The sequence below is a fragment of the Micropterus salmoides genome, unplaced genomic scaffold (genome assembly GCF_014851395.1).
Source record: "Micropterus salmoides isolate LMB-PRFRI ecotype aquatic unplaced genomic scaffold, ASM1485139v1 Ms_hic_scaffold_1, whole genome shotgun sequence".
NCBI classification, from domain to species: domain Eukaryota; kingdom Metazoa; phylum Chordata; class Actinopteri; order Centrarchiformes; family Centrarchidae; genus Micropterus; species Micropterus salmoides.
Genome location: NW_024040040.1, coordinates 22,042,272 through 22,066,919, shown reverse-complemented (window position 1 = coordinate 22,066,919; position 24,648 = coordinate 22,042,272). Strand labels below are relative to the sequence as shown.

At 42.0% G+C, this 24,648-nt stretch overlaps 1 protein-coding gene across 1 annotated transcript in view; it reads right to left on the bottom strand.

Moving 5' to 3' along the window:
• The window catches only part of nlgn4xa (neuroligin 4 X-linked a), a 319,083-nt gene that overhangs the window by 196,741 nt on the left and 97,694 nt on the right, over positions 1 to 24,648 (bottom strand). The window contains exon 3 of the mRNA XM_038722527.1: positions 7,773 to 7,925. Within this exon, the coding sequence (XP_038578455.1) occupies positions 7,773 to 7,925 (153 nt within the window). The remainder of the gene's footprint in view (positions 1 to 7,772; positions 7,926 to 24,648) is intronic.

Sequence of the window (24,648 nt, the reverse complement as noted above, 5' to 3'; positions counted from 1 at the left end):
ATAGGCCTAGACTGCCGGGGGATTTCCCATGATGCACTGAGCTCCTCTCTCCTCTACTTTCTCTCCCTCTGTATGCCACCTTATCCCATTATTGCATGTTACTAACACAACTTCTCCCCTTTCTGGTAGTCTTGTGCTTTTTCGTCTCTCCTCTCTCCTATCACTTCCTGCAGGTTTTCTGGCTCTGGAGCTGTGGAGTCTGGAGCTGTGGCTGCGGGTCACCTGCTGCCCCTGTGTTCCTGCTCGACACCCTCTACTGCAACGACTATTGTTGCTAGTCTTATTTAGGGCCCGAGCACGACCGTGCTATTGAATTTGCTCGGATTATATATGTTTTTTTTTTTTTGTTTTTTTTTCCTGCAAAGTAGGCCCAAATGACATGGCCTAAACATACTCGAAAACTCACCAAAACATGTCAGAACCGGTGAAAAATTTCGTATTCTACAAGTTTCGCACATGGGTGTGGCAAAATGACTCGCTAGCGCCACCTAGAAAATTGGAAATGATTAGCCCCTCGTTCACGTTCAACCTACATGTACGAAATTTTCTGGGGACATGTATCGTATCAAGACGCACAAAAAAGCCTCAAGAACCCATAGCCTAAAGTCAACAGGAAGTCGGCCATTTTGAATTTTACGGCCATTTTTGGATGATTTACACACTTCGTACTTTAACGAACTCCTCCTAGGGATTTAGTCGGATCGACGTCAAATTTCTGCTGTGCCTTCTAAAGGCATTGACGATGAAAAGTTGTGCTATTTGCGCGTTTTCGTCAATGGGCGTGTCCGTGGCGTCGATGATTCGCAATGAAACAGGAAGTTGTTGTAACTTCAGTGTACATGCTCACATCTGGACCAAACTGTACATGTAGGATGAGAGTCCCGCCCTGAACACATGTACATGCCGACATTCACCCACAGTCATAGCGCCACCTGCTGGCAACAGAAAGTGACCTTTAACGAAGCAGCCCCCGCCGCACGTTTCACCTACGTGCACGAATTTTCTGTGGTACGTGTATCTTGTCCAGACGCACAAAAAAGTCTCTTGGAGCCATAGCCTAAACCCAACAGGAAGTCGGCCATTTTGAATTTTACGTCAAATTTTGGATGATTTACACACTTCGTACTTTAACGAACTCCTCCTAGGGATTTAGTCCGACCGACCTCAAATGTTTGCTGTGCCTTCTAAAGGCATTGAAGATGAAAAGTTGTGCTATTTGCAAGTTTTCGTCAATGGGCGTGTCCGTGGCGTGGCGTCAAAGATCAGCTCTTCGCCATGACACGGAAGTTGTCGTAACTTCAGTGTACATGCTCACATCTGGACCAAACTGTACATGTAGGATGAGAGTCCCGCCCTGAACACATGTACATGCTGACATTCACCCACAGTCATAGCGCCACCTGCTGGCAACAGAAAGTGACCTTTAACGAAGCAGCCCCCGCCGCACGTTTCACCTACGTGCACGAATTTTCTGTGGTACGTGTATCTTGTCCAGACGCACAAAAAAGTCTCTTGGAGCCATAGCCTAAACCCAACAGGAAGTCGGCCATTTTGAATTTTACGTCAAATTTTGGATGATTTACACACTTCGTACTTTAACGAACTCCTCCTAGGGATTTAGTCCGACCGACCTCAAATGTTTGCTGTGCCTTCTAAAGGCATTGAAGATGAAAAGTTGTGCTATTTGCAAGTTTTCGTCAATGGGCGTGTCCGTGGCGTGGCGTCAAAGATCAGCTCTTCGCCATGACACGGAAGTTGTCGTAACTTCAGTGTACATGCTCACATCTGGACCAAACTGTACATGTAGGATGAGAGTCCCGCCCTGAACACATGTACATGCTGACATTCACAGACAGTCATAGCGTCACCTGCTGGCAACAGGAAGTGACCTTTAACGAAGCAGCCCCCGCCGCACGTTTTACCTACGTGCACGAATTTTCTGTGGTACGTGTATCTTGTCCAGACGCACAAAAAGCCTCTTGGAGCGATGCCCTAAAATCAACAGGAAGTCGGCCATTTTGAATTTTACGTCAAATTTTGGATGATTTACACACTTCGTACTTTAACGAACTCCTCCTAGGGATTTAGTCCGACCGACCTCAAATTTGTGCTGTGCCTTCTAAAGGCATTAAAGATGAAAAGTTGTGCTATTTGCAAGTTTTCGTCAATGGGCGTGTCCGTGGCGTGGCGTCAAAGATCAGCTCTTCGCCATGACACGGAAGTTGTCGTAACTTCAGTGTACATGCTCACATCTGGACCAAACTGTACATGTAGGATGAGAGTCCCGCCCTGAACACATGTACATGCTGACATTCACAGACAGTCATAGCGCCACCTGCTGGCAACAGGAAGTGACATTTAACGAAGCAGCCCCCGCCGCACGTTTTACCTACGTGCACGAATTTTCTGTGGTACATGTATCTTGTCCAGACGCACAAAAAAGCCTCTTGGAGCGATGCCCTAAAATCAACAGGAAGTCGGCCATTTTGAATTTTACGTCAAATTTTGGATGATTTACACACTTCGTACTTTAACGAACTCCTCCTAGGGATTTAGTCCGACCGACTTCAAATTTGTGCTGTGCCTTCTAAAGGCATTGAAGATGAAAAGTTGTGCTATTTGCGAGTTTTCGTCAATGGGTGTGTCCGTGGCGTGGCGTCAGAGATCAAGTCTTCGCCATGACACAGGAAGTTGTTGTAACTTCAGTGTACATGCTCACATCTGAACCAAACTTTACGTGCTTGATAACTCTCCCACCCCGCTATGGAGGACCGATCCTGACACAGTCAGAAATAAATACAGAAATAAATAAATGCTCAATAAATAAATAAGCATCCAATTAAATACACAAAAAAATAAAGTAAATAAATAAATGTAGGTAGTTATTAAATTATACAAGGAGACATAAATGTATATATTTTAATTAGTGCCTTTACTATTCACCTTTGTTATATTACCTTATTTGTTTATTCAACTTTATTTATTACTAATTTTTTAATGTATTTATTTATGTGTGTGTTTTAATATTTTTGTCTGTTTTATTCTTCCTTTGTATTTATTTACCTTATTTATTTTCACCCATGGTATTTATTTCTGCCTGTCTTTTTTAAATTTTTGTATGCATTTCTGCCTCATTATGCAAATGAGGAGGGGCTGTGTCTCAAGGGGTCATCTTCTCTGCTATTGGTGGACCAGTCAGACAGGAGAGCTCCTACTCTGCCTGCAGACATCAACGATCTTGCCCCTCACACAGTCAGATGGCTTCCTTCAGTGCGCTGAGGTGTTTAACAACTCTGAAGACAATACTACCAGCAATGTCTTCCTTCTCTTTTCACGTAGACGCTCCGACAGACAGTGCTTTCAGTTTGCTGCATGCATGGACACAGAACTGCGGTATAGGGAGAAGCACACGGTCAGCTGGCTGCAGCTAAATCTGGAGTGCACTCGTATTCAATTCTGTATGGTAAATTCAGTTTTAACGGAGCAGAGCGAGCTGACAGGCAGAGTTAGAGACTTTTTCTGTCTGTTTCTCTCTTTACAAAGACGCATGTTGCAGTCAGAGTCTTCTCTGAAGAGGGCAATGAAGTCTCAGTAGTACCCGATGCGAGCACCACATACAACACAATTTATCAAATTACACAACGGATATACAGTATGAAAATAAGATTGATTGGATTATACTCACAGGAAGTATAAAACCTGTTACATGCGTAACACAGTAATGTCAGGGAAATTACTTTACTTAGATTTAAGTACTGCAGTTGTACATTTGAAATACCTTCCTACCTTTCTGATAGGAAGCCTTCTTGAGGTGGTATAAAACATTTCTTCTTATATTCTGATTTGAGTTGTGGACAACTATGACCACATGAATTAAAAAAATTAAACATTTCACTGCCCAAGTCAGCTATAACACAAGTCTTGTTCATTAGACTACATGCTGTACAGTATTTGTGGACAGATTTTGTCCCAGGATTTATTATGCATTTCTTCTTCTTCGTTGCATGGTTTAGAATAATAAGGTGAGAAATGGGTCTATTCTGAGTTCATCCTGCACTGCAGCAGCTAAAAAAGTCCATTTAATCCCAAAAACGCTTTTCTTTTAGGCAGGCTGGAGCAGAAACACAGTAACGATGAAATGTGTGCTGTTCTCACATTCTCCCTCTGTATGTACACATAAACAACAAGGCAGGGAAATATAAAAGGAATTTATTTTATTGTTTGTGTACATTATTGTTCAGTGTACATGGTCACATCTGAAACAAACTTTACGTGCTTGATAACTCTCCCACCCCGCAGACATCTACACGCCAATACCGATTTATATTCATAGCGGCAAGTGCTATGTAGCGCCACATAGGGGACACAGGAAGTGACATATAGCACCTTCATGCGGCGTCGGAACCGCGTAGGAAATTCACAGCCGCACCGGCAGAGCTCCAGAATATGCAAGTCGGCCGGTTCACGCGCGGACGCGCTACAAGTGCGAGGGCCCGCCCAACGCTGCTTGCAGCTTTAATGTTATTATTGTTATTATAATCATTAACATTACGATGGTTACCATTAACACTATTATAAATATCTGTACCATTTTTCATTTAGTCTATAGCAACATTACCTTCACTGTCTGTACCTCTGTGTGTATATTGTGTAGGCTGCCTCCCTCCCCTCTCTCTCTCCTTACATCTCTCTCTCCTTACATCTCTCTCTCTCTCTCTCTCTCTCTCTCTCTCTCTCTCTCACACCCCAACCGGTCGAGGCAGATGGCCGCCCACCCTGAGCCATGGTGCCTCTTAAAAGGAAGTTTTTCCTTGCCTCTGTCGCCTAGTGCTTGCTCTTGGTGGGAACTGTTGGGCTTCTGTAAATAACATCACAGAGTACGGTCTAGACCTGCTCTTTTATGAAAAGCGCTGTGAGATAACTGTTGTTGTGATTTGGCGCTATATAAATAAAATTGAATTGAATTGAATTGAATTAATGGGACCAGAAAGACACCAATCAGTGTGTCCAGTTCTGTTTGGACCACCTCTACTCAATGCTGTTTCGGCCTTCAGTCTTCACTTTTGTCACTTTTCTTTGCACAGATGACATCCCTCCCATGACTGCAACAACAAAATAATTTAATATGAGCACACAGGTGAATCTACTGTGTGTCAATTAGTGGAGAGAGAACACTTTTCTGTCTGAGCCATATACACTTTGTGGTTTGTGTTTTTACATCAAAATCTGCAGCCTAACAAGCTCACCATTTCTACATTGTGACTGTGGTTTTCTTTGTTTCCCTCTCTCTGTTCTACTTGCCTTCCTGTTGTCTCTATCTTTATTCTCATCTGCATTCTCTCTCTCTCACACTTTCTCTCTGTGTCTAGCTCAGCTCTTATTTTCCTCTCTGCAGTGCACACTTTTCTAGAACACCTTTCCCCCCCCGGCTCTCAGGCAACTAAATATAGTGACTGGTGCAGACAGCTCGGCCTTATAACAAATGTTAAGCAGACCAAAGCAGAGCAGTGGTGGTGGTAGCATGAGCATAATGATGTACTGTAACTCAACTTCAACAGACAATGAACTATATGCAAACAATGAAGATAAACAAAAATTCACACCTAATAACAGGACAGGTTTATATGGGTATATTATTAACCAAGGCTATGCAAGTACATTTCAAATTAACAATTATATCCCCCGTAACTCTAAAAGCTAAGGCATAAATGATACATTGCACTATAGGATATGCATCACCATCACCACAACCCATGTCCTCCCAAGTGCCAACCTTATCATTATTGTTAGTGGTGCTATTAATAATATGTTGTATCATGGTATACGGCAGTTATATCACAATGTTGATACATGTCATGATACGCAAAATGTTCCTGATACTCAATAGGGAAAATATATAGATAGAATAATGACACTGGGTCCAGTAAATTCAATACATTTATTATCTCACAGATTATAGGGTCCATAGGAAAGATCTCAGTCTGAAGTTTTGTGCTATAACAACATGGCAGACAAGCAGCACTGCCTAAAACTGAGACCTCCCAAGACAAAGGACAGCATCAGTCGCGGTTTGAAAAGGTTTTTGAAAGCACAGACAAATGATTTTGCGGAATTTGTCACTCATCAGATAAAAACATGGACAAATAACATATTTCGTCCTTTCATTTGGAGCAGTACACATTTTTTAGGATGTTTATGTGGTACCTGAAACCCTGGGTTACAAATGGCTGTATCAAAGGCAACTGCATCTGTGATTGAGGGTGTGGGAGAATCAGAAGTAGTGTGTAGACAGGGATGCTGTTTTCATGCAAAAATGTTCTAAAAGCTCTCAGCTCATGCCAAACTCTAGTGATGACATTTGTTCAAATGTTACCACTGAGCTTTCTGTTCAGCTGACAGCATTGTTAACCTGCTGTTTCTTCCCATATAGCCTTCCATTTTGCAGAAAGAAGTGTGTGACAGCTGTTCTGAAGCATATTTGATGGTTTCTTCAACCAACATTTCAAGCTTGGTAGCTGAAGACTCTCATTTTCACACTGACATCAGATGCTGGGCTGTATAATAAGCATCTTGCGCTTGTTATACAGCCCAGCATCTGATTTCAGTACAGGAGTGCATTCAAATGAATTCAACAGAATATTTGCCCATTTACATCATCTGCATTTGTAAATATCCCACTATGTTGATCTACAATTTTGCAGCTCTGACTCAGGCTTAGTAAATCTGCCCTGGAAGATGAACTTTTGCTTGCAGCCACCTGCAGCATTACAAGCGTTTTACACATCTGAGACTTCATAAAGAGAAATAGAGGTTCAGAGTTTTTATTCCTAACCAATTTACAGCCACCATTTCCACAGAAAGCAGTGGCTCAACCTGAACAGAAGAAAGGCAATGCTCTCCGAAAATGGTGGGGACCTTTTTAATAAATATAGAGGAGCTGAAATTTCAAAACTCTTTCCCTCAAAATGTTTGATGTTAGCCTTCTCTCATAGTCAGACATTTTCTTGGGCAACAGACATTCAAAATCCAAAATTCTTCATGTCTTAGAGACGGGAACTCAATCAAATGCACAGCACTGTGGTGTAGATACCAGCTCAGATTATAACAGATCAATCTTTCCAGCATGGAATTATACTGCACAATGACTTAAGTAAATAAATATGCTACAAATATAAAAGTCTTCGTTTGCATGTGCTTATCTTGTGCTGTGTGGGTCATCCAAGGCTGCATTTGAATACAACCATTTGAAATAAAAAGAAGAATGCAGACAAATGCAAACTACCACCTACGCTGCCATTAGCAGCTGATTGGCACTGGGAGAACAAAACTCATGATAGCTGGAGGCGGGAAACACCACAAGCCAAGTATACAATCAACAATGAGAATGGTGTATTAAACATATCTGCACAAGTGTGCATGTCAGTGTGAGTGGATCAACCTACTTGATTAGCTTCAATATACATTTGCCCTACAAGAATGATATCAGAAACCCACCATAACATACAGACCCTGAGTGATACCAGTGTCATTAAAGGCATCAAATATTGAAAATGGAATCATAAAAAGCTTAAGAAGGTTTTAACTAGCCACCCCTGCATGTTCATCCAAATAACAACAGAAATGTCCACCTTAGGTTTCCCTCACACAAAGACCAGCCAGTTGGTAAACAATGAAACCTAATTGGTCATTACATCAATCACTAAATCAATAACTCACTTTCCGACTCAGTCAGCCTTCTACAAACTAATTTAAGCACCAGGTTGTGGACTCACCCAGAACTCCAAGCCGGTAGTTGATTGTGATGACAATGACGTTTCCATAGCTGGCCAGGATGCTGCCATCAATCATGTTGCCGGTTCCCTCCATGTAGGAGCCTCCATGGATGTAAACCATGACTGGCTTTAACCCGTTCTCATCATGGATGTCTGCAAAGAAGAATGATCAAATAAAAAGATGTTGCTATGTATCTAGCAAGCATTTGAAGGAAGACCACATGCAAGATGTGGCTGAATTATGTGCAGTTGAAACTTTGATGTCTTGTGAAAGAATATTACCTCTGGAAAATGATGGATAACTTTGGTGCTATATTTACTCTAGATTCAATATGATCATTCAGTGCTGAATTGTTTGTTGGCAGGTTTACAACAGACATCTGGTAGAGCCCACTTTTTACATATCTGAGGTCATTTCTCAAATATAGTTCGAGCTACTTTTACTTTAGTATTTTAATTTTGAATTACATGATAAAATAAGGAATGGTGAAAAAAAAAAAGAAAATCCCATGCAGAGTGGCATGAAGTGCGTGAGCTTACTGTGAGCTGAGATCAATAACTGATCTTGCGGCATTTTTCTTTGTAAATGCAAAAGGTGGTTCTAACTTTGTGCAGCCGGAGAAAAGCAACTGCGGCCGGTGGACTCGGCGTCTGCAGCTGCCTTGCTCCCGCTAAGTTTTAATGTCAAGTGACATGGTGACGTTTTGCAGCTTAGTGTGGTATGGTCATTAGCCATAGTTAGTTCTTTAAATATTTAACTCAACATTATACTTCCATGCTATGGTCCTGGGGAGAGTCTGGAGACCACAGGCCATTTTTGCCCCTTAGTCCCCTAGTGAGGCTCTGCATATAGATATCTAATAGATCCATAAAAAGCATGACAATAGAATTGTGGATACTATACATCACATACACATCATTATAACTAAACCCAGTGAGAGGATAACAGAAGTTACAGACAAAAGAAGTGCAAATTGCAGTTGATGCTGAGTGGGTAGGGGGTTTTAAACCTGATGTCACGGTATTGTACCAGTAGTAGGAAAAACTGTGTGATAAATGAGTACTTCCTTACATTTACAGGTTTTCTTGATTACTTTAAAAACATTCTTGAAATTATGCTTCTTTTTTTTTTAATCTTGCTGAAAAACCAAACTTTGCCTTCAGACATGATACACAGTCCCTCAAGAACACAACACTATAACACAGTCTTACACACTGGTGAGATAAATTCAAAACACTACTACAAAAACTGGTTATAAGTAATGTTGCTTGTGGTTTTCCCCCTCAAATGCCTTTTCACATGATGAACACAACAAAAGAAACAATAAATGTAAACATTTGCACATGTACTTTACAGTACAACACACCAAACAATAAATTAATTTGCCTCAGCAACCTGTCTGGAACAGGCCAGAGATTTTTGTCCTCCTCCTCTTCTCCCTACTCCTCCTCCAACTCCTACTGTTCCTCTTCCTTCACCTCTTCCTCCTCTCTCTACTGCTCCTCTCCCTCCTTTCTGGTGTCCTCTACCTCTTCCTTCACATCTCTCTGGATCCATTGTTCCAAAACTGAATGAAATGACTCACTGACTCGGCCCTTTTATCTATCTATTGAAGCTTCTGATTAGTGTGTTATTCAGTTATGACTAGTTGTGTTTCCACCTAGTTTTGTGCTAACTGAGCTCAAGCTGTGCTTACTTGAGTGAACAATACTGAATGTTAGTGCTTTCTAAATGACTACATGGCATAGGCATGAGAAATGAAGGGATTTGTGTGTAGAGTTTAGGGAAATGGGTGTACTTTTTGAAAAATGGAGTTATGGTTTTGAAATTGTAGTTTAAAAGCCTGTTCATAGTGTTTAAGCAATTGAGAAATAATGTAATACCTATTCAATTAAACCCCTTACTCCGTGCTTCCTTCAAACAGCTTTTAATTTCATTTTCTGATGTTAAAATGTGAATGTTGTCATAAAATAACATGTTTTTAATGTTTTTCAGACCTCAGGTTTATAAGAGAGTTTGGTTTGTTGATGCTGTTGTTGTTTTTGTTTTTTTTCCAAACGGTATGCAGCTAATAGCTGGTAATGTTGTGTTTGGGTTAATGGTGCACTGTTGTAGCACTGATACTATGAAAACATGCAGACACAAGTTTATGTTAACTTACTCCCACAGTGCATTAGTGTATTTGTGATATATCCCAAAATTGTGCAATCATTTTGTGTTTATTTAATTTAAATAGCGGAGCAGTCGTTTTTTTCAAAACCTCAGGGTTTATCCATCCATCCATCCATCCATCGTCAACTGCTTATCTTGCGTACAGAGTCGCAGGGGACTGGAGCCAATCCCAGCTTACATTGGGCGAAAGGCGGGGTACACCCTGGACAGGTCGCCAGTCCATCGCAGGCCTCAGGGTTTAATATTATTAGAAATACTGTGAATGACAATCACATTATTTTATTTTCATGTATAAATGGTGAACTCAACTGATAAATGAAAGCAGCGCCCAGGCGGAACTTTCGTCACGGGAGCAGTTGCAGTTCCAAAAAAGTCCATTTGAAATATACTACAATTGAATTAAAAATTCTAAATTTAGTGTCTTTCATTAAAATGTCTTCCACCACTGTCTGAGGCTAAAGCCTTCAATATAAATAACAGTACCAGCTTGGAGTGAATCATGGCTATGCAGGAAACATGGATGACATCCATTCTTAATGTATAATCAACAAGCAAACACGACACAGCATCACTGTCTATACAACAGGGAAATTAATATGACCTTCTGTAATTTAATACTCATCATTCATCATTCATTTTTAGAGCACGTAAGGATAGATGGTGCTGGAGATATGGTTTGACATACTGCAGAAGACTCTGATAAGGATTTCTACTGCTTTAACCCTGTAATCTGTACATGTGTTTGCCTGCTCCATTTGTTCTGTGTAATGTGCAGGGAACAGTGCAAGTAGACCTGACGCATAGCTTGTTTATGAGACTCTCCAGTTGTGATGAAGATAAAGAAAGTGATTAGTACATGATTATAAATTAAGAGTGGGTCTTTTGCATTTAAGAAGATGGAAGGAGAAGCTATGGATCCTCCCAACAGGTAGGGTGCACAATAAATGACCCAGCATCATCAGGAGCCCTCAGCTGATTCTCAAGTCGTCTGGGTGCACTCTACTTAAAAGAAACTTACATGCAGAAATAGTATTTGTGGATATATGTTTTTATTTCATTCCTTTTAACCCAAGGAAAAAAATAAAAATTTTAATTTAATAAATGTTTTTGCTTAATAACTAATAGCTTCCACTGTGCAGTGTTATTTCTATCACTGATAAGCTACTATCCGTGAAACTCAACACTTCCAGCAAAGATGTTCACCATTAAAAGCCTGGCTCAAAAAACATAATTCCTCACGTTCCAGGCAGGATTAAGGTGAGGGTAAGGTGTAGGTCAGGCGTTGGCAAATAAGACTGGCATCGGGCCAAATTTTTTTCAAGTCATAGATGGCGGGCTAGAACATCATCAATTGACCATTTAAATTCCAACATTTACTGCGTGTGTGATAAGCTCAGTTAGTAGTGCACAGGACTCTTGTTTGTATTGTTGTGTGTTTCTCACTTGCTGTAAGTATTTTTTCTTCCCTATTCAACAAGATTGTGAAGACATCGTATTACATATCTCAATTAAGCATGTGCAGAATGTGTGTGCATCCCAGCGATTGGTCCACATCAACCTATGGACGCTTATTTTTGTGTCCCCAGTATCTCCAGGCTGAGGAAATTCCTGCTTTTCTCATTCAGAGGAATCCCCAATCTCACGTTTTTTGACTTTTGCTTTTTCAGAAGTGTGTCAAGCAAGCCAGAGACTCTTTTGAATTTCCTTCAGAACTTTTCAAAGTAAAAGCTCTCAATTAAACATGACATAAAGTACTGCTGCAAAAATGTTCTTGCACTTTTATTTTGTAAGCACTATCACTTAAGAGGAAGTGATTATGTGACAACTTTTGCTGTCATGACTGAGATCTGTTTCAGCACCAGCCGCTATAATTTTTTTCCACTATCAAAGTAATCTAGCCACGGGCCAGAGATTATTTCTGGCAGGCCAGACTTTTGCCAACCACTGGTGTATGTAATCCAAGGCTTTTAATGCTCCTTGGAAATATAGCAGAGTAGAAATATTTTTCTGACCATCATCAAGCAACTATGACTGAAACACAACACATCCCAGAAATGTTTCAAATGAAGATCCTTGGGTAAGGGTAACTATAATCCTAAGAGAATCTTTGAGAAGCTCTAACCCTATCCATGCAAGTAAATGGGTTATGCCCATTGAGTTTTTTTTATATTAAACAACAGTGCTGAGCTTCATAGACAGTAGCTCAACCATGCTCAACAAACAACAAAATGGAAGCAACTGGAAATATGGAATGAATGAAAGCGACTGAACTTCTGTTAAAAAAAAGAGAAACCCGGAGGTGAGTATGACGCGACATGACAGTATTAGTGCTGTGGAATCATTCTAACTTGCCTCAATCGTTTTTACGTAGCGTGTATTAGTCACCGGCCTTTATTTGGCCTATTATTTGACTCAAACATTATTTGAACACTAGCTTATAAATGTAGTGTATGGTCAGGAACATGAATGTCATTTGAAATCACCTCTGCCATTTTAAGGATGAGTCAATAAGTTCCTGTTTGTCATTCTGTTCCACATTATGAGACAACGGTGTGGGCGGCAGAAACAACCTTGAAGAGGCAGATGCACATAAAACAAGAGTGCTGCCATTAAGTTGTCATAGTCTCTAACTGATACGCATCTGATGGTCACTGCAGGCATCTGTGGGCTCAGACAAAACTATTCGACTGGCTCTCCATCAAACAAACAGGCAAATTGACTGTTACTACCCATCTCTTTTGTTGTAGTGCAGCGGCTGGATTAAGAAGTCAGGAGGGAGGGAGTGTCCACTCAGGGCACTTTGATCCAACAGAGAGATGCATTGCAGATTTAGAGCTGTTTTTTATGGCTGGGGAAGGAGAAGGTGGTCTCGGGGCACTGTGTCCCAATCCTGTCATTGTAGAATGCACTTAAAACTAAAGAAATAAAACTGCTTCAAGTGCTCTTCTCTTTCTCTCTCTCTCTCTCTCTCTTAGTGTGCCTTTCACTCTCTGCACCCTCTTGGGTCTGTGGAGTTTCCTGGGTGACTGTGCAGCAAGTTCGTCCCGGACATTCATCACTGCCACCCGGCCAGGGGGATAATGTATTCCTCCACTGCCTGCGCAGCATTGCACACATAACTCATCTTTATATGGGTGGAGGGGAAGCGATGGAGTATGAGGCAAGGGGGGAGCTTGTTCAAGGGGGCCTATCTGAATTTTCCATTGCTTTCAGCATTTTCTACTGTTAGCCAGACGAATACAAATGGCAGTTAATAGGGGCAATGTAAAGCGCGGCCCCCATTGGCGCCTCTGCCTCTACCACTATTACTGCCATCACCGCTGTCTGTCCTAGCATGCTCTCCATAGACAGCAACCTACTTCCTGTTCAATACAGTTCTACTGACATGCCACAAAACAGCCCGCCTCATCTCTCCAGAGTCACACAGAGTCAAAGTCAAACACAAACCTGTCAGGAACAGCCAAACAACTGTTATGGTGAGTATAAAGAAAAAAACAAAACTGAACTCAAAGATCTAAGACTTTCTCTATTTCTCTCAAATATTGTTCACAAAACTGTCAAAATCAGTGTTAGTGAGCACTTCTCCTTTCCCGAGATAATCCATCCACCTCACAGGTGTGGCATATCAAGATGCTGATCAGACAGCATGCGTATTGTACAGGTGTGTCTTGGGCTGGCCACAATAAAAGGCCACTTGAAATGTGAAATGTGTTTCATCACACAGCACAATGCCACACATGTTGCAAGTTTTGAGGGAGCGTGCAATTGGCATGCTGACTGCAGGAATGTCCACCAGAGCTTTTGCCCGTCTAAAAAGCCATCACAACCGCAGACTACGTGTAACCACACCAGCCCATGACCTCCACATCCAGCATCTTCACCACCAAGATCGTCTGAGACCAGCCACCCGGACAACTGCTGCAACAATTGGTTTGCATAACCAAAGAATTTCTGCACAAACTGTCAGGAACCATCTCAGGGAAGCTCATCTGCATGCTCGTCATCCTCATTGGGTCTCGACCTGACTGCAGTTTGTCGTCGTAACCAACTTGAGTGGGCAAATGCTCAAATTCAATGGCGTCTGGCGCATTGGAGAGGTGTTCTCTTCATGGATGAATCCCGGTTTTCACTGTACAGGCAGATGGAAGACAGTGTGTATGGCATCATGTGGGTGAGAGGTTTGCTGATGTCAACGTTGTGGATCAAAAGGCCTATGGTGGCGGTGGGGTTATGGTATGAGCAAGCAACAACAAACACAGGTGCATTTTATTTGTTTATGGATTATGAATGCACACAGATACCGTGACAAGATCCTGAGGCCCATTGTTGTGCCATTCACCCATGACCATCACCTCAGTGACTGTTGCTCAGTCCGACAAACTGTCGGACCTGTTGGATTTATCACGGCACTGCCACTGTAAATAACAGCACTCCCTGGAGAAATATTGTCTAATTTTTGGAAAAATGAAAAAAGCCATCTCAGAAAGGAGACAGAAAGTTCTTGTAAAGCTGGGTAGGTCTCTATTACAATCGTTAAAAAGCAAAAACAGCATAATGTTACATTCAGTAGAAAGTTAAGTTAGGTCACATTGGCTAACTAACATTATATTATGAACAATCCACAGCCTACATTTTCTGGATTTGTTTTAGGTTTCGGAAAGGGAATAAATCGCACTTCTCCTTTCGACCTCTCTGGGCAGCGATTGTAATTATTACAAGAGCCCCAGGAACAGCGTTTGACCAAAGCCAGAAAACAACTCCTTTTACATTCGAGAGCAGCCATGAAAGTGTCTGATACACAACATCAGGTCGATTGACCTGAGATTGAAGATCATGACCAAGCTGGACCCCCAAGTACAACCATCAAGATTTCTAAGTCTAAGTGATAAAGTACCATCTGAAAGTCAGCTAGAGGACATAAATGCAGCACTACATTGTAATTACTAAAACCACAACCAAGACAAATGAGCTGATATATGCCACAGCAACAGTGATTCTAGAGATGCTTGGCTATAAGATGAACACCATAAGCCACAAAGAGCATTATCCCCAATGGAGGAGAAGGTTAGAGGCCAAATCGCTCAGGCTACCTGCCTAAAGGGGTACAAGGGAGAAACAGAAGCCAGGAGAATAAACCGGATGTTCTCTGCCGAACCATCCAAAGTGTACTCTCAGTGGCAGGGTAATAACACAAGATCAGATCCACCCAGGGCTGAGACTGAACGGTACTAGAAGAAATTATGGGATAAGGAGGCATCACAAAACACCAATACTTAGTGGCTAGTGGATTTAAGAACAGATCACAGAAACCTCCCAGAACAAGATCCAGTAAACTTTACAAAGGCAGACATCCAAGAAGGAGTGTCAGGTATGAAGAGCTAGACAGCTGAGTAGGCACATGGCTCAGTACATGGAGAGAATAGGCAGTAATACCAGGGAGCCACACAGCAGTTACTGGTCAATAGAGCAGTCACTTGAGACTGCAAGACAAGGCTTGTAGATTGACCACAAGAAAACCTACAACTCAATGCCACATACATGAATCCTGGAATGCTTGGAAATGTACAAGATCAACAGGATACTAATAGCCTTCATCAAGAACTCAGTGGGGCTGTGGAAAACAAGTCTAGAAGCCAAGTCAAAGCCAAATGCACAGTCACCAACAAGTGCGTCCAGTTCATCAAAAAGACTTGCTATGGATACCTGTTCCGAAGTGGAGCAACCACCAGTCACCTCCTCTATTCACTAGAAAAGGCTGAACTAAAGGACAGCACAGAAGCACTAATCATGGCGGCACAAGAATAGGCATTCAAGATCAATTAGGCTAGGATCTACAACACCAGGCAGTACCCCAAGTGCAGACTGTGTAGGGTGTAAGATGCAGACAGAAACAGCATACATGAATGCCATAACCAGTCTGCCATGAGTAAGGGCTGGAAGTCCCAAGGTCAAAATGGAAGACACCTCCTAAGGTAGTTGAGAATGACCGAGCTAAGATCCTGTGGGACTTCAAGGTCTGACAAAAACTGACAAACTGATGATGGCTATCCAACCAAACATCGTGTTGATCGACAAACAGCAGAAGAAGCCAGCAGTGATAGATGTAGCAATCCCAAGTGACAGCAACATCAAGAAGAAGAAACACGAGAAGCTCGAAAAATACCAAGGGCTGAAAGAGGAGCTAGAAAAGATGTGGAGAGTAAAAGCAACAGTGGTGCCAGAAGTAATCAGAGCACTGCGGCAGTGACCCCCAAAGTGGGAGAGTGGCACCAGCAGAATCCAGGTACAAGATCAAGACAAGTCTGTTTGCAGAAGAGTGCAGTTCTAGAAACAGCTAAGAAACTGCGCAGAATCCGAGCTTGAGGATTACACATACAAGAGGGGTGAGAGGGGGATTTATACACACATATACAGGTGCTGGTCATATAATTAGAATATCATCAAAAAGTTGATTTATTTCAGTAATTCCATTCAAAAAGTGAAACTTGTATAATGTATACATTCATTCCACACAGACTGATATATTTCAAATGTTTATTTCATTTAATCGTGATGATTAAAACTGACAACTAATGAAAATCCCAAATTCAGTATCTCCAAAAATTTGAATATTACTTAAGACCAATACAAAAAAAAGGATTTTTAGAAATGTTGGCCAACTGAAAAGTATGAACATGAAAAGTATGAGCATGTACAGCACTCAATACTTAGTTGTGGCTCCTTTTGCCTGAATTACTGCAGCGATGCGGCGTGGCATGGAGTCGATCAGTCAGTGGCACTGTTCAGGTGTTATGAGAGCGCAGGTTGCTCTGATAGTGGCCTTCAGCTCTTCTGCATTGTTGGGTCTGGCGTATCGCATCTTCCTCTTCAAAATACCCCTTGGATTTTCTGTAAGGTTATGGTCAGGCGAGTTTTCTGGCCAATTAAGAACAGGGATACCATGGTCCTTAAACCAGGTACTGGTAGCTTTGGCACTGTGTGCAGGTGCCAAGTCCTGTTGGAAAGTTAAATCTGCATCTCCATAAAGTTGCATGAAGTGCTCTAAAACTTCCTGGTAGATGGCTGCGTTGACCTTGGACCTCAGAAAACACAGTGGACCAACACCAGCAGATGACATGGCACCCCAAACTATCACTGACTGTGGACTTTACACTGGACTTCAAGTAACGTGGATTCCTCTCTTCCTCCAGACTCTGGGCCCTTGATTTCCAAAGGAAATGCAAAATTTACTTTCATCAGAGAACATAACTTTTGGACCACTCAGCAGCAGTCCAGTCCTGTTGTATTTAGCCCTGGCGAGACGCTTCTGATGCTGTGTCTTGTTCAAGAGTGGCTTGACACAAGGAATGCGACAGCTGAAACCCATGTCTTGCATCCGTCTGTACGTGGTGGTTCTTGAAGCACTAACTCCAGCTGCAGTCCACTCTTTGTGAATCTCCCACATATTGTTGAATGGGTTTTGTTTCACAATCCTCTCCAGGGTGCAGTTATCCCTATTGCTTGTCCACCTTTTTCTACCTCTTCTTTTCCTTCCCTTTGCCTCTCTATTAATGTGCTTGGACACAGAGCTCTGTGAACAGCCAGCCTCTTTAGCAATGACCTTTTGTGTCTTGCCCTCCTTGTGCAAGGTGTCAATGGTCGTCTTTTGGACAGCTGTCAAGTCAGCAGTCTTCCCCATGATTGTGTAGCCTAGAGAACTAGACTGAGAGACCATTTAAAGGCCGTTGCAGGTGTTTTGAGTTAATTAGCTGATCACAATATTCAAATTTTCGGAGATACTGAATTTGAGGTTTTCATTAGTTGTCAGTTATAATCATCAAAATTAAAAGGAATTAAAGCTGCAAGCAGCGTTGGGCGGGCCCTCGCACTTGTAGCGCGTCCGGGTGTGAGCCGGCCGAGTTGCACATTCTGGAGCTCTGCTGGTGCGGCTGTGAATTTGCTACGCGGTTCCGACGCCGCATGAAGGTGCTATATGTCACTTCCTGTGTCCCCTATGTGGAGCTACATAGTACTTGACGCTATGAATATAAATCGGTATTGGTGTGTAGATGTCTGCGGGGTGGGAGAGTTATCAAGCACGTAAAGTTTGGTTCAGATGTGAGCATGTACACTGAAGTTACGACAACTTCCGTGTCATGGCGAAGAGTTGATCTTTGACGCCACGCCACGGACACGCCCATTGACGAAAACTCGCAAATAGCACAACTTTTCATCGTCAATGCCTTTAGAAGGCACAGCACAAATTTGAGGTCGGTCGGACTAAATCCCTAGGAGGAGTTCGTTAAAGTACAAAGTGTGTAAATCATCCAAAATTTGACGTAAAATTCAAAATGGCCGACTTCCTGTTGGGTTTAGGCTATGGCTCCAAGAGACTTTTTTGTGCGTCTGGACAAGATACACGTACCACAGAAAATTCGTGCACGTAGGTGAAACGTGCGGCGGGGGCTGCTTCGTTAAAAGTCACTTCCTGTTGCCAGCAGGTGGCGCTATGACTGTGGGTGAATATCAGCATGTACATGTGTTCAGGGCGGGACTCTCATCCTACATGTACAGTTTGGTCCAGATGTGAGCATGTACACTGAAGCTACGACAACTTCCGTGTCATGGCGAAGAGTTGATCTTTGACGCCACGCCACGGACACGCCCATTGACGAAAACTTGCAAATAGCACAACTTTTCATCTTCAATGCCTTTAGAAGGCACAGCACAAATTTGAGGTCGGTCGGACTAAATCCCTAGGAGGAGTTCGTTAAAGTACGAAGTGTGTAAATCATCCAAAATTTGACGTAAAATTCAAAATGGCCGACTTCCTGTTGGATTTAGGGTATCGCTCCAAGAGGCTTTTTTGTGCGTCTGGACAAGATACACGTACCACAGAAAATTCGTGCACGTAGGTGAAACATGCGGCGGGGGCTGCTTCGTTAAAGGTCACTTTCTATTGCCAGCAGGTGGCGCTATGACTGTGGGTGAATGTCGGCATGTACATGTGTTCAGGGCGGGACTCTCATCCTAGATGTACAGTTTGGTCCAGATGTGAGCATGTACACTGAAGTTACAACAACTTCCTGTTTCATGGCGAATCATCGACGCCACGGACACGCCCATTGACGAAAACGCGCAAATAGCACAACTTTTCATCGTCAATGCCTTTAGAAGGCACAGCAGAAATTTGACGTCGATCCGACTAAATCCCTAGGAGGAGTTCGTTAAAGTACGAAGTGTGTAAATCATCCAAAAATGGCCATAAAATTCAAAATGGCCGACTTCCTGTTGACTTTAGGCTATGGGTTCTTGAGGCTTTTTTGTGCGTCTTGACATGATACATGTCCCCAGAAAATTTCGTAGATGTAGGTTGAACGTGAACGAGGGGCTAATTTTTTCCAATTTTCTAGGTGGCGCTAGCGAGTCATTTTGCCACGCCCATGTGCGAAACTTGTAGAATACGAAATTTTTCACCGGTTCTGACATGTTTGCAAATTTTGGTGAGTTTTCGAGTATGTTTAGGCCATGTCATTTGGGCCTACTTTGCAGAAAAAGAAAAAAAAAAAAAAAAAAAAAAAAAAAAAAATATATAATCCGAGCAAATTCAATAGGGACCTCACACGGTCGTGCTCGGGCCCTAATGAAAGCTGCAAGCAGCGTTGGGCGGGCCCTCGCACTTGTAAGCGCGTCCGCGTGTGAGCCGGCCGAGTTGCATATTCTGGAGCTCTGCCGGTGCGGCTGTGAATTTGCTACGCGGTTATGACACCGCATGAAGGTGTTATATGTTACTTCCTGTGTCCCCTATGTGGAGCTACATAGCACTTGCCGCTATGAATATAAATCGGTATTGACGTGTAGATGTCTGCGGGGTGGGAGAGTTATCAAGCACGTAAAGTTTGTTTCAGATGTGACCATGTACACTGAACAATAATGTACCCAAACAATAAAATAAATTCCTTTTATATTTCCCTGCCTTGTTGTTTATGTGTACATACAGAGGAAGAATGTGAGAACAGCACACATTTCATCGTTACTGTGTGTTAGAGCATGGGAGAACAGTGGATACTTTTAATACAGCCCACACCCCTAATACTGTGTAACTATAACAAGTAGAGAACAGAAGAAAAAGATGTTCTTTCTTTACAACTGTCTGCATAGCTTATTCATATTGCGTAATGAATGAAAATAAATAGGCCTACTAGGCTCCTCTCTACTTTGACATTTAAGATTAGCTTGTTTGATCCACCTTCATACACATGTGACATTACTGTACAACTTGAGAAAGGTGAGTTGTTTTCTGCTCCAGCCTGCCTAAAAGAAAAGCGTTTTTGGGATTAAATGGACTTTATTAGCTGCTGCAGTGCAGGATGAACTCAGAACAGACCCATTTCTCACCTTATTATTCTAAACCATGCAACGAAGAAGAAGAAATGCATAATAAATCCTGGGACAAAATCTGTCCACAAATACTGTACAGCATGTAGTCTAATGAACAAGACTTGTGTTATAGCTGACTTGGGCAGTGAAATGTTAAATTTTTTTATTTCATGTGGTCATAGTTGTCCACAACTCAAATCAGAATATAAGAAGAAATGTTTTATACCACCTCAAGAAGGCTTCCTATCAGAAAGGTAGGAAGGTATTTCAAATGTACAACTGCAGTCCTGAAATCTAAGTAAAGTAATTTCCCTGACATTACTGTGTTACTTTACTTTTAATAGACGCATGTAACAGGTTTTATACTTCCTGTGAGTATAATCCAATCAATCTTATTTTCATACTGTATATCCGATGTGTAATTTGATAAATTGTGTTGTATGTCGTGCTCGCATCTCAGAGAAGACTCTGACTGCAACATGCGTCTTTGTAAAGAGAGAAACGGACAGAAAAAGTCTCTAACTCTGCCTGTCAGCTCGCTCTGCTCCGTTAAAACTGAATTTACCATACAGAATTGAATACGAGTGCACTCCAGATTTAGCTGCAGCCAGCTGACCGTGTGCTTCTCTCTATACCGCAGTTCTGTGTCCATGCATGCAGCAAACTGAAAGCACTGTCTGTCGGAGCGTCTATATGAAAAGAGAAGGAAGACATTGCTGGTAGTATTGTCTTCAGAATTGTTAAACACCTCAGTGCACTGAAGGAAGCCATCTGACTGTGTGAGGGGCAAGATCGTTGATGTCTGCAGGCAGAGTAGGAGCTCTCCTGTCTGACTGGTCCACCAATAGCAGAGAAGATGACCCCTTGAGACACAGCCCCTCCTCATTTGCATAATGAGTCAGAAATGCATACAGAAATTTAAAAAGGACAGGAAGAAATAAATACCATGGGTGAAAACAAATAAGGTAAAAAAATACAAAGGAAGAATTAAAGCTGCAAGCAGCGTTGGGCGGGCCCTCGCACTTGTAGCGCGTCCGGGTGTGAGCCGGCCGAGTTGCACATTCTGGAGCTCTGCCGGTGCGGCTGTGAATTTGCTTTGCGGTTCCGACGCCGCATGAAGGTGCTGTATGTCACTTCCTGTGTCCCCTATGTGGAGCTACATAGCACTTCCCGCTATGAATATAAATCGGTATTGACTTGTAGATGACTTCGGGGTGGGAGAGTTATCAAGCACGTAAAGTTTTGTTCAGATGTGAGCAAGTACACTGAAGTTACAAATACTTCCTGTGTCATGGCGAAGAGTTGATCTTGGACGCTACGCCACGGACACACCCATTGACGAAAACTCGCAAATAGCACAATTTTTCATCTTCAATGCCTTTAGAAGGCACAGCACAAATTTGAAGTCGGTCGAACTAAATCCCTAGGAGGAGTTCGTTAAAGTACAAAGTGTTTAAATCATCCAAAATTTGATGTAAAATTCAAAATGGCCGACTTCCTGTTGGTTTTAGGGCATCGGTCCAAGAGACTTTTTTGTGCGTCTGGACAAGATACACGTACCATAGAAAATTTGTGCACGTAGGTGAAACGTGCGGCGGGGGCTGCTTCGTTAAAAGTCACTTCCTGTTGCCAGTAGGTGTCCAAAACTCAAAATGGCCGACTTCCTGTTTACTTTAAGGTATGGGTTCTTGAGGCTTTTTTGTGCGTCTGGACAAGATACACGTACCGCAGAAAATTCGTGCACGTAGGTGAAACGTGTGGCGGGGGCTGCTTCGATAAAAGTCACTTTCTGTTGCCAGCAGGTGGCGCTATGACTGTGGGTGAATGTCGGCATGTACATGTGTTCAGGGCGGGACTCTCATCCTACATGTACAGTTTGGTGCAGATGTGAGCATGTACACTGAAGTTACAGCAACTTCCTGTGTCATAGCAAAGAGCTGATCTTTGACGCCACGCCACGGACACGCCCATTGACGAAAACTCGCAAATAGCACAACTTTTCATCGTCAATGCCTTTAGAAGGCACAGCAGAAATTTGAGGTCGGTCGAACTAAATCCCTAGGAGGAGTTCGTTAAAGTACGAAGTGTGTAAATCATCCAAAATTTGACGTAAAATTCAAAATGGCCGACTTCCTGTTGGTTTTAGGGCATCGCTCCAAGAGGCTTTTTTGTGCGTCTGGACAAGATACACGTACCACAGAAAATTTGTGCACGTAGGTGAAACGTGCGGCGGGGGCTGCTTCGTTAAAAGTCACTTCCTGTTGCCAGCAGGTGGCGCTATGACTGTGGGTGAATGTCGGCATGTACATGTTTTCAGGGCGGGACTCTCATCCTACATGTACAGTTTGGTCCAGATGTGAGTATATACACTGAAGTTACGACAACTTCCTGTGTCATGGCGAAGACTTGATTTTGACGCCACGCCACGGACACGCCCATTGACGAAAACTTGCAAATAGCACAACTTTTCATCGTCAATGCCTTTAGAAGGCACAGCAGAAATTTGACGTCGATCCGACTAAATCCCTAGGAGGAGTTCGTTAAAGTACGGAGTGTGTAAATCATCCAAAAATGGCTGTAAAATTCAAAATGGCTGACGTCTTGCGTCTTGATATGATACATGTCTCCAGAAAATTTCGTACATGTACGTGAACGAGGGGATAATCTTTTCCAATTTCTAGGTGGCGCTAGCGAGTCATTTTGCCACGCCCATGCGCGAAACCCATAAAATACAAAATTTTTCACCAGCTCTGACATGTTTGCAAATTTTGGTGAGTTTTCGAGTATTTTTAGGCCCCGTCAATTGAGCCTACTTTGTAGAAAAAAAAAAAAAAATATATATATATATATATATATATATATATATATATATATATATATATATATATTCTTAGCAAATTCAATAGGGACCTCACACGGTCGTGCTCGGGCCCTAAAAACACATCTATTCAAACACAATGGCCTCTCAACAACCACATGTCTCATTCACCACATTCTTTATGACACTCTTAAATTTATCAATTGATATAGACGTTTCTATTTTAAGATGCAGTTTTCCCCAGATCTGTCAAAACCCTGAGTACATTAAAAAGCAACCACTTGGAGGAGCGTAGCTGGTAACTAGCAGAATTGAGACAGAGAATGGTACAGAGGTAAGGTGGAAGTTTACCTAGCATGACTTTATATATAAAATATACCAGTGCTGTTTTCTACGGGTGGTCAGTGATGTCCAACCCACCAGATCATAAAGAATGGTGAGTGAGGGACTTTGTAATAAAGCGTAGAGATGCATGATACACTGAATCAAGGCTCCGTAAGATGGAGGAGGCTGTGTGAATATATAATATGTCACCATAATCAATCACAGACAGAAAAGTAGCTTCCACAAGTTTTTTTTGGCATTGAAAGTAAAGCTAGATTTATTTCTAAAATAAAAGCCAATCTTCACTTTGAGCTTCCTAAATAGATTAGCAAGATGTACATTAAATAAAAGTTTGTCGTCTATCCATATACCCAAGTACTTGTACATGGGCAACCTTTAAATGGATTTACCATAAGACGTAAAGACACTAAGATCATCAAGCAACTGTAGGCAACCTTTTGAGAAGCCCATGAACTTTGTTTTCTGAGGATTTAAAACCAATTTTAAATTGAGCAGAGCAGTTTGTAATGACTGAAATGCAGTCTGAAGCTCTTGCACAGCCTGTGCCATGGAAGGAGCATCAGAATCAGAATCAGAATTAGCTTTATTGCCAGGTATGTGTACACATACGAGGAATTTGACTCAGGATTGTACATTGCTCATGATGTGCTTACTCGTACAAAAATACCATAACACAATAATAAAATAATAATAAAATAAAATCAGACACAAACTACAGTATAGACAACACTAATATACACACTTTGAACAAAACAATATAGACATATTGACAAATAGTGCAGTGATCAGAGTACATAGGATTCAAGAGTAAACTATTATTCTCATTACGTACATGTTGAAGGTGGATCTGATATACGCCTGAGGTACACATACATGTACACATGTACACAGTGTGATGGAGCATAGTGCAAAGGATGCTGGAAAAACTAAATAAGACCTATGACCTTATGACCTGAGGTAGGTGTATTGGTATACAGTATATACAATATGACATGGTATGAACAGCACTGAAACAGAGAATGGTGAATAAATAAATAATAAGTGGAAACCAGTAAACAGGTGGCTGATTAGAGACAGAGTTACTGGGTTATTGCACAGGAATTGTTCCTGACACTGTGAGTCAGAAATCCGCTGTTCATCAGAGTGATGTCCTTAAAACGGACAAAGTTATTATTGTAGGG